The sequence below is a fragment of the Eublepharis macularius genome, chromosome 15 (genome assembly GCF_028583425.1).
Source record: "Eublepharis macularius isolate TG4126 chromosome 15, MPM_Emac_v1.0, whole genome shotgun sequence".
NCBI lineage: Eukaryota > Metazoa > Chordata > Lepidosauria > Squamata > Eublepharidae > Eublepharis > Eublepharis macularius.
The window spans coordinates 56,097,785-56,108,783 of NC_072804.1; the positions used below are offsets into that span (position 1 = coordinate 56,097,785).

The 10,999-nt window shown below is 46.7% G+C and overlaps 1 protein-coding gene across 1 annotated transcript; it reads right to left on the reverse strand.

Annotated features, from left to right (window-relative positions):
- Window positions 1–2,371: 2,371 nt before the first annotated feature.
- Window positions 2,372–9,783, reverse strand: AP2S1 (adaptor related protein complex 2 subunit sigma 1). Its single transcript, XM_054999375.1, has 5 exons — window positions 9,687–9,783; window positions 4,955–5,104; window positions 4,379–4,492; window positions 3,689–3,748; window positions 2,372–2,971 (listed from the first exon to the last, which is right to left on the reverse strand). Exons 1-5 carry the CDS (start codon window positions 9,687–9,689, stop codon window positions 2,870–2,872), a joined length of 429 nt encoding a protein of 142 aa, XP_054855350.1. The 5' UTR covers window positions 9,690–9,783; the 3' UTR covers window positions 2,372–2,869.
- Window positions 9,784–10,999: the final 1,216 nt, after the last annotated feature.

Here is a 10,999-nt window from a genome sequence, read left to right on the forward strand (position 1 = left end):
GGCATGTTATGTTGCCCAATGATGATGAAACATTGTACCATTCTGCTTCTGATCAGAAACACAGCTAAGCAGGGGCAAGCCAAGATTTGCCTCATCACCTCTGGGTTCCAGGTACATACATAATTTTGCTCATTCCTTGGTGACATGTTTATATTTCTTGTTAGATTTATATTCCGCCCTCCTCGCACACAGGCTCAGGGCAGCTCACAACAGGCATATAAATATAAACATTTAAAATTACATATTAAACAGACATGATGCAGATGTGCCCCGAAGCCACAACTGATCCAAGCTGCTTCTCTCCACTTCAGCAGCTGTGGGGGTGCAGCAGGAAGTAAATACAACTAATGATCATTTTGGATTTTCCATCTCTGTCAATTTGACTTGAAAATCCTCCGTTTCCCATCCACATCTCCTGAGTTCAGTTTGCATGTAGTTTTCATACCATTTCCTGTTTCCTTGCACCAAATTATCCTCGTTAAACAGTTGTTTTTTGTTACACCAATGGCAGAGAAGATCAAATCAGGAGCAGCCGCTAAAACAGGCAAAACCAAGGGCATATTGGCACATCCCTGTTTTCTGAACTAAGTCTCTGGAGTTGAGCATCATACATAATCCAACTTGCTGAGATTCTTTCTTCCCAGGAAATTCCTAAGGCATCGATTGTAGCACTAAAAGCCTGACCCCTCGTGGCCACTGACAAAAATTGTGCAGCGGCTGAGATGGAACTTTTCTCTTTAGGTCAGCTGGCATCGGTCCCACCCATGGCTCAGGGCAGCAGGATCTCAGACTTGACTCTAGACTCAATTCAGTACAGCATCAAGTGGATGGAATAAAAGCAAACACGCCTGCTGTTTACAGGGCATTTGCGGAGCAATCAGGGCCAATTGGCAGGGCCCCGTGACCTTCCTGTTTAGATAGGACTTGGAAATAAAAGATGTAAATTTGGGTCAGACTGACCTTGAAGAGTTCTAGAACTGCATGGGAACTTAGCAAAAGTGTAACTAAAGCTGCTAAGCACATGGTGCATGACAGGGATTTCCTCCTGACTTGCACGCAGAAACAGTTAGTGAGGTGAAAGGTTCACTGTTCGTGAAATTGGCAGGAGCTGGTCCTAACCATGTGGATGTACAAAACTCTGCCACAAGCTGTCTCTCAAAGTGGCTGTACCAAGGATGGCTAAGACAGGCTGGCAAGAAATTCCTCTTAGATGGCTAGGAAGGAGATATCCCCCCCCCCCCGCCCCATTCTAGGCAACAACCAAAGTTATGGTTGTTGTGGCTTTTCCGGGTTGTATAGCTATGGTCTTGGCATTGTAGTTCCTGATGTTTCGCCAGCAGCTGTGGCTGGCATCTTCAGAGGTGTAGCACCAAAAGACAGAGATCTCTCAGTGTCACAGTGTGGAGAAGATGTTGGCAGGTAATTTATGTCTATTCAGGAAGGTGGGTTTAGGCTGAGTCATCCTGTAAGAGTTTCCCAGGGTGTGGAATACTAATGGAGGGAGGCTTCACTGTATCCTGAGGAGGTTCTTTTGCATATGGATTGGTGCTTGATATGGTAATCTTCTCTGCAGGGCTGTTGCGGGATGTAGAGTATTTTGTTAGCCTGGTGTTTTACAGGACTGGAAACCATGCTCTGTTCATTCTTAAAGTCTCTTCTTTCCTGTTGAAATTGTGCTTATGCTTATGAATTTCAATGGCTTCCCTGTGCAATCTGACAAAGTAGTTGGAAGTGTTGTCAAGTATTTTAGTGTCCTGGAATAGGATACCGTGTCCTGTTTGAGTTAGGCTATGTTCAGCCACTGCTGATTTTTCAGGATGGCCAAGTCTAACCAAAATTAGTTTGAGTGGGCATCCAGGCTTATAAGTTTCTCTGAAGGGTGACAACTTCTGTGCACCAGCCTTCAGACCCATGACCCCTTTTGCTCAGTCCCCGGTTAGCAATAAGGCTGCTGCTTTGAGAACGTAAAATCAAGGCCACCAATTTCTACCCCCTCCAAGAGGCCTGCCAGCATCTCCTGTTGGCACAGATGTAGCTTTTCAGCCCACTTGAGGGCCAGGCACCATTCTCCATGGGTTCAAATGAGCTCGAACAGCCTCTAGCCACAGACAAGTGCCAATTACTGTGGGTCCTCTTGCTCTTGTTCACTGTGAAATATGCCCACAAGGACAGCTCAAGACCCAGCCCTACACACTCAGCCTTCAGTTTTATTAGCGTGGTGTTTATCTTTCTGTCCTGGGGTGGCCTTTTATCCTAGTCCCACTAAGAATATTTGGCACCTGTTCTAAGCATCACACAAGTCAGCCCTGCAGTACAGACAATTACTGTGCAGGAAATGCTCTCTCTTCCATAGAAAACGGAGAGGCAGCTGTTTTTTTAAAGTATGAACAGACACTTTATTTCAGTACATCACTTCACTGGCAGCACAAAGCACTCGCCATCACTCACAACATACATACAGTTATGGTCCTTCTTCCACAACAGACACAGCGCAACATGTTAACAGGAATGGATAGAGAAGGGGACGTGGACTGGTTGTACAGAAGGGGAGTTGCTGAGATTGTGTCAGCAGTGGGATAGCGGGACTTCCTTCCCTTCTGATCTGCACCCTCTTGTGAGAAAAAGAGGCAACCCCACCCAGGCGACTTCCCATCCTCTGCCTTTCTCCTTGTGAGGAGACAGGCAAAGCAAGCCTGGAAACATGGACTGGTGTCCGATTCGAGATGCTTCCCCCCCCTACCCCCCACCTCCAACTATGGAGTAAATGGCCAACTTCGGTTTGTGCAAGTCACTGATTCAGGGGACTGGGTGAAGAGAGATGAGCCTGGAGGGTTCGTGGCAAGACCTCGCCGATTCCTTTCTCTGTCTCTCATTCTAGGGACTGTAACATGAGTAGCTGCTTCAAGACCTTTGTCTGGCTGGTCTCCCGGATCTCGCCGGCCAAGAACATCTCATCTACCACGGTGTAAACCTGCAGCGAGAAAAAGTTTCTTCTAAGCAAGCGGCACCATAAGGAAGACCACAGAAGCGCCGTGGCCTTTTGGACTCCTCTGCCCCATTTCTAGGGGAGTCTTTCTATCTAACCAGCAAGAAGCAAGGCAGAGGCAACCCCCGGTGCTAGAGAGTCCCAAGAAAAAAAGATGGACATGGCATTCTCCCTGTAGGGTATTGGCAGAATATGGACACGGCTCAGCGTGTTCTGCTGGTTACAGTATGGGCCAGGCTGGCCTCAAGCCTGGTCTAGAAACCCTGCTGCATATATACTGCCGGGCATCCTGCACCCCAGTGAGGCCAATCCCTCGGTTTCCTCAGCAGAGTCCCTCCTTAGCTGAGCTCTCTGGGGTATACACCCTCCCAGGTGGGCATCCGGGCCAAGGGCCAAGTAATTTCTGCCCCAACAGCTCAGCTGTCTCCCTGCTCCCACTGCTGTGTGGATGCCATGCCCCTCCACCTCCTTGTGCCCTTCCAGGGCCTGACTTTCACCTTCCTTTCAGATACAAGATGACAATGCTGATGAAAGAGAAGCCTTTCCCATTGGCTGCTGAATCAAATGCGCTGCCCTCTGCAGAACACGGCCCTAAGGTAGCTGCCTAATGGCCGGTCTGGCCTTAAAAGCTCATGTCGTAGGAACAGAGTTTTGTTCCTTCCTTACTCTGACTTGATGGAAGCATCAAGCACAGAAACCCACCTTGTAGAAGTTGAAGACCAGGTCGAGTTCACAGACGTTGTGGAAATATTCATTCAAAACCTAGACAAAAGAGAAAGATGGTGTGCAAGGAACAGGGCAGAAATGGAGGTGTGCGTATGCCTTTCTGCATGACGTCTAGCCACTGCAACTCAGTTTTCTGAAGAGCCGATGGAGCCAACAACTGGGGGGGTGGGGGACGATGACATTAGCCTATGTGTCCATACATTTTTGTCCAGCACAAACCTTGCTGTGCTAGTCTTCTGTTTTCTGGGAGTTTTTTGTGCAAGGGAATTTTAAAGCTGGAGTTTATCGCCTGGAGCCTGAAGTGGCACAGTTCGTCCTGCCACCTCAGGACGTTGCTCTCTCATTCACAGCCAATGAGCTTGTCCACAACCGGACTATCTATTCAGGCTACAGGGGTGGGGGTGGAATTCACATGGGTGAAGGATTTCATAGGGAAGGAAAGTTACCTGCTCATGAAGAACTAGCAGATAAGGAAGAACATGGAACCAGAGACACGTCTCTCAGGAATCATCTTGGGGAGAGGAGATTTTGTGCTTGTTCTTTTCCCCCCCTCTAATGTACAGAAGCATTTGATCATGCAGTTCCCCACAGTGGGGTGTGTGTGTGTGCGGGTATACATGCAGACGCACGCACGCACACACGCGGTCGAAGATGATAGATACCCACCTCCACAAAGTTGTGAATGGCTTCCAAGTAGGCCAGATTGTTGTCATTCACATCCACACAAATGCAGAAGTAGAGCCCTGCGTAGCGTCTGTAAATTATTTTGAAGTTGCGGAACTGAAAGAAAGGAGGTGAAAGTTGCCATCGCCACACAGAGGTACTCAGTAGGGGCTACTACAAGGCACCGAAGCCTTGGACAGAAGGCTCAAGTCATGCAAGACGGCAGGGGCTACTTTCTTGGCAGGGGAAAGAAATTCTAGCTATTCACCAACTGACTTTCTACCTGTCCAAAGGTTGCAAGGAGCTCCCCAGGAAGAGGGCCAGGATTATACATGTTTGCCCCACTATGCAAACAAAATGCAGGAAAAACTTGAAGCCATGGGCAATTACTGGGGAAGTCTCAGGAATCAGACACTGTCCAGTCATGCTTTTAAAAAGCTCTTAAAACCCAGATATTGAGAATATTTGTAGCTAGAATCTGGAGAACCAAAGAAGGGAAAGGTGGGCCCTGAGGCAGCCAGGAGACAGATGCAGGCCCCCAGCGGGCTGGAAAGGGGCCGGGGGGGCAGCAAGCGTTACCTCGACAAAGTTGGTGTGTTTTGCATCCCGCACAGTCACAACCGCATGGACCTCCTCAATAAGCTTCTGCTTCTCGTCGTCGTCGAACTGCATATACCACTTGGCCAGACGTGTCTTGCCAGCCCGGTTCTGGATCAGAATAAAGCGAATCTGAAAGAGAAAGGAATCGCAGAAGGCTGAGACTAAAGCGGCACCCTCTCCAAACTACCGATAACTGAGGTACACTTTTACAACACAAACCTGGTTCAGCGCTTTCGGCCAAAGGATGGTCAGTATGTGAGAGAAAGTAACCTGTCCTCTGGGGAGGCTGCTCATTCACCGCTCTGATCATGCAGCACTGAGAGCCAAGCTACAAGTGACGCCTGACACAGGTTGGGCACTTGTCAGCTTCCCTCAAGTTTTGATGGGAAGTGTAGGCGTCCTGGTCTTGCAGCTTGGCTCTCCATTTAATTGAAGTTTACAGAAATCCCCCACACACACCCAGAGGAGGGGAAGGGGGGCACACGGCGAGAGCCCGACGCCTGCACTCCCCTCCTGACCGCATGTTCTCCCTCCCATAGACTGCCGCTCCGTAAACTTAAATTAAATGGAGAGCCAAGCTGCAAGACTAGGGTGCCTACATTTCCCATCAAAACTTGAGGGAAGCTGACAAGTGTCCAACCTGTGTCAGGCGTCACTTGTCGCTTGGCTCTGATTAGAAGTCCAGAAGTCATTCAGAGACGCTTGAATCAGACCCTTGGTCCAGCAGGGTCAGCATTTACTCAGACTGGGAACTGCTCTCCAAGGTCTCCCACAGAGGTCTTTCACATCCCTTATTTTATGATTCTTCTGACTAGAGATGCCAGGGATGGAATCTGGGACTTTCTGCGGGTCACAGAGATGCTCCACCACTGAATCATGGCACTTCCCCTATATCGGGATTGATTTAATGAGTTACATAGGACTAAACAGTCAAGCAGATTGGAGCAGCAAGTCATGCATAGACAGAACAAAAGAGCAAAGAGTCCAGTAGCATCTTTAAGACTAACCAACTTTATTGTAGCATAAGCTTTTCAGAACCACAGCTCTCTTTGTCAGATTTATTGTCAGCTTTCAAAAGCTGATGATACATCTGACGAAGAGAGCTGTAGTTCTCGAAAGCTGACGATGCATCTGACAAAGAGAGCTGTAGTTCTCAAAAGCTGACGATGCATCTGATGAAGAGAGCTTTGGTTCTCGAAAGCTTATGCTACAATAAAGTTGGTTAGTCTTAAAGGTGCTACTGGACTCTTTACTATTTTGCGACTACAGACTAACACGGCCGACTCCTCTGGATAGATAGAACAGGCAGCCTTCTCTATGGGTGTGCGTGTGTGTGTTGTGCTTGCAGGAGCTTTTAATTCTTTGATAACTGATTCCACACAACACACATATGCAAGAGCCTGCTTTGGGGGAATCACTGCCTTGCAGTGGATCTCATGCATGTTTACTCTGAAAAGAATTCCACCAATTTCAATAGTTCACAAAGCAAGGATGCATAGAATTGCAGCTGTAGAAATGAGTCTTTTTCAGTGCAGGCGGTTTAGAATAAGGAAAAATACGCAGCTATAAAAAACGAAAACATAGCTCCCACCACCCTTTGTTTCCCTTTCCAAACCTAACTGCTTCCTTCCCCTCAGTACAGTATTCAATGGCTAGGCATATATTAGAAATGCCCTTCTAGTTTTCTCTGAAGGATGGGACAGGCTTTCCTGATCTTTCTGCTGTGTGTGTTAATGAGATAAGGAAATGACCCATCCCAGCAAAATCAGCAAAGAAAACAGCTGACAACTCGTTATCTTCTCCAACAAACATGAACAAAAGTCACTGCAGCTATCATTAGTTGCAAGAATCTTCTATGTGGATGAGCCCCCCGATTAATCAGGGGATACAGCTGCATGAACTACTTGTGAACACAGAAGCAATATGCCAGTGGTAGGAACTTTAGGGGAAGCAGAACCCATGTAAGACTTGAAGCTTTGCCCTATACTTTGATGTCTAGTTCGAACGAGCCAAACTAGCATGGGAAAAAAATAACCAGTAGCTCACACAAGCATAGTTCTATGCCATAACTAGGTCCATAGGCCCTCATGTGCCAGTCCAAAGAAAAACACACACAAGACCACCTCCTCAGAGGTATCATCGCATTGCCTGTGCCACTTTTGGTGCATGTTTAGAATGGTTCTCCAAGCATTATGATTTCAGCTATCTGAGTAGTTCATCAAAGTAGAAGACTGCCAAGGTAATCAAGACATACACTGATGAACTCAGAATCTGCAGAAATGCCTCATGTGCAGAAGGGAACACATCCAAGGCCACCTTCTCCCCTCCAAATATCTTAAGGCCTGGACCATTTCAGAAAGTTTTACCTGCAAATAACAGGTGCATAACCCTTCTCCATCCCAAGAGCCACAACACAATGAAAAGAGTTTAGTCATTCTGAAATGTCAGCACCCATGAGCCTTAACAGGCAGATCGTAAGATTCCAGCCCAGACAACCAATTCTAGGTTTTTGCTGCCCCAGGGCCTCTTTGGGATTGGAAACTCGCCCCTACTCTGGGAAAAACAGTCCCTCAATCCCCATGACACTCTCCCTCTACTAAATTTGAGGATGGCAAGGGCCCTGGATTGGTTGGTCCATGAAACAGCCATGGGCCTCAGTGGATGGCTGATTCCGCACACTTTCAATGCACTTTATCAATCGTTTGAGGTGGATTTTTTTGTTCCGCGCACACAAAAATCCGTTCCAAATGATCTATAAAGAAGATTGGAAGTGCATTATCCAACATGTGCGGAATCAGCCGATGTCTAATATTGGAGATACAGGCGCCAGCCAAGCAAATCTGGCATTCCACTCAGTGCACCCTACTTGAAGAATGGGATTTCTTCTTTGGAACTACAGATGGCACCTGCTTTCCAAAAGCAATGATGCCTCAAGAAAGAGTCTTAAAATATAGGCCCTGGACAGAAAGGAAGCAAGTCACACCATTTCTTGGGCTATTGCAAGTGAAACAATTAGATCCCTCTGAATTAAAAATAAAACTTGACTGCAGATAACTGCCCTGATTTAACTGCTGGACTCATGTGACAGATGGGACACTTCTATGGAAAAACCAGAAGGGAAGCACAAGTTGCACAACTGCCTCTCCCCCAAGCCAAAATGGCCTTGACGCTGCCGTTGTCAGAGATCTTTCCCCACAAGAATTCACTACAGAAGAAATTCCACAGCTCTATAGATATTCATACTCCCCTGCCAGAAAAAGAAAAACCCAGAACAGATGTTTCCAAAGAATTCAGTGGTCAGGCCAGAGCAGAGCAAAAAACAAAAAAAACATTTTGCACATTATTCTAGGAATCAAGTGGCCAAAAAGAATTCCAAAACTCTGACGGAAGATGCAGTCACATCTGACTTGTGGGAGGGCCACCCCACCCCGCAAAGTTGTACAAAATCCATCTAATGAGCCTTACTGAGGACCACTTTACTGCAGTAGATCTTGCAACATCCCCCCCAAAGGATTGTCTTTAAAAGCTGCAACGTTCAGTCAATTTTACCCTGTCCTTCTCCTGAAGAAACATTATTCAAGATGAGCAGGATTTGAGTCCCGTGGCACCTTAGAGACTAACAAGATTTTCAGAGTGTCAGCTTTCGAGAGTCAGAGCTCCCTTCTTGTTGGTCTCTGTCACTGGACTCAAATCCTGCTGTTCTACTGCAGACCAACATGGCTATCCACCTAAATATATTCCAGATGGCTTACAATAATAGTAAAGTTCAAAATGCCATACTAAAAAACAATCGTAACTATATTATAAAGTAGCATAAAATAGGAAAACAGTAGTAAAACCAAAGACCAACAAGCAAACTGCAAGCCACCTCAAAAGCTGAGTTGTGGCATATAATTAATCATTTCTTTACAGCAATAGAGATAACACGCAAAGCAGATTGAAAATGCTTAACAGCTGTGTTATTGTTTATTAATAATAAAAACTGTACTTATATATCGCTCTTTAGACAGATGAGAATCCCCCCTCAGAATGCTGAATAAAGTCAGTGTTTTTATTATCCTCATTATAGCTGGAGAGCTGGGGCTGAGAGTTCCCCAAGGTCACATGCTGCGCTCATGGCAGTAGTGGGATTTGAACCAGAGTGCTGATTCGCAACCTAACCACTTAACAACTTGCAAATATTAGATATAAATACTATCAGCTGTGTTATTATTTGATGTATTAAACAACAAAATTAAATGAATGAAGGACTGCTAGCAAATATATATAAATATGATGAATTCATACCAATACTAACAAGCACTGCCTACTTATTCATATAGTTTCCACTGAAGGTCTTCTACAGGGACCCTCTTCCTCCAGGGTTGCCAACTCCCACCTGGGGAAATTCCTAGAGATTTTGGTGATGGAGTCTGGGGAAGGTGGTGAAAGGGGCCCCACTAAACTATAATGCCACAGAGTCCACCCTGCAAAGCAGCCATTTTTTTTTCAGGGCAACTGATTTCCATGGCCTGGAGGTCAGCTGCAATGCCCAGGAATCTCCAGACCTCACCGGGAGGTTGGCAGCCCCAAATTGCCCCCTCCCCAAAATCCCAGGGCCCCAATGACCCTCCCTTAATTTCTTTTCCCCCATGGAGCCCCCCACACACACACTTATCGCCCCTTCGTGGGGAGGGGACCACTCCCCTCCAAAACCCTCTCCCGAGCTTACCATGGCAACAGTATCTTTAGGTCCACGCTGAAAACAGAGACCACCGCTTTCTACCCCCTTCTACTTTACTGACACTTCCCCCAGGATGTCCGGTGGAGTCGCCCCCTTGGCATGTCGGTAGTTGTAGTATCCGATAAGGTGGGTGGCATGTTAAGACTGCGATGAATGCCGGGAGTTGTAGTTTATTATGGTATAGTCACTGGGCAGAGCAGAATTGAATTGAAACTCATAAATCCGCTGACTACTTACTGTCTCCAGCAAGGGGAGCTCTTGCTACGCGGCTGCAACGCAGAGCCGGGGAGTTGCCTAGGAGGACGAAGCCGAATGTCTGGCGCTTCAGGCGCTCTCAGAGCCGTACTTTAGCCCCAGGCTCGGGAAGGCCTCATAGGCCCAGAGGGAACAAGTTGGTCAAAGCGGAGAGGAGCGCCTTAGGATACGGGAAAACAGAGACTGTGGCTTGGTGTGCTGAGGAGGGCGATGAAAAAAATCTTAGGCCGAAAGAAAGTGATTTTCCAAAGGTCAAACTCTCTGTCAAGCAGGGAATTGAACTCTGGTCTCGTTTAACATTTTAACCACTACAGCTCTGGAATAATTGCCGCAGTTTACAGCAGAAGGAAGACTGAGGAAGTCTTGCTGTCCCTCTTAAGCAAGGAGATTCTATCTTCTGCCGCCTGATCCCTAGGGAGATTTCCCCCATTTCCCCCCCTTCACAGAAGGAGAAATGCCTTGTTAAGATGTTCCCAGACGTGTCATTCTGCAGGTTCAACAGCCCTCTCCAGAATTCGGAGCAGTCTTTATCACACATGTAAGTAAATGGCCATGCATGAACATGAACCCCCATGGCGTACCCTGCAGGTGCACAGTTATATTTTTCAGTATTGATAGCAACCTTGCAGGGCAATTATCTTTTCCTAGAATGCTTTTAACTTCATTGGCTTTTAAAACAGTGCAGAATAGAGCATACACCAGTGGGATAGAGCTAACAGCAACAGAGGAAAAGGGATTCATTATTCTGCTCCTTCTTTACATTTCCATCCTGCCCCTTCTTCCAAGGTCTCTGGGTAGCTCTTGATATGGGAACAGGTCAGGGTTGTTTTTAATATATTATTTTTGTATAAAATATAAAGGCTGCCTTCCCAGAGACCTGCTCAGAGGTGGCTTACAGCTAGGATGCAAAACTGTTAAAACACAGCAGTTAAAAATAAAGCCCTGCCCCTCTGTTCACCTGTGAAATGTTGAGAGGTATGAGCCAGGAGTGTGCCCTAGAAAATCTGTGGCTGAGCAGAGGTATGTTTTAAAATATCTGTTGCCTG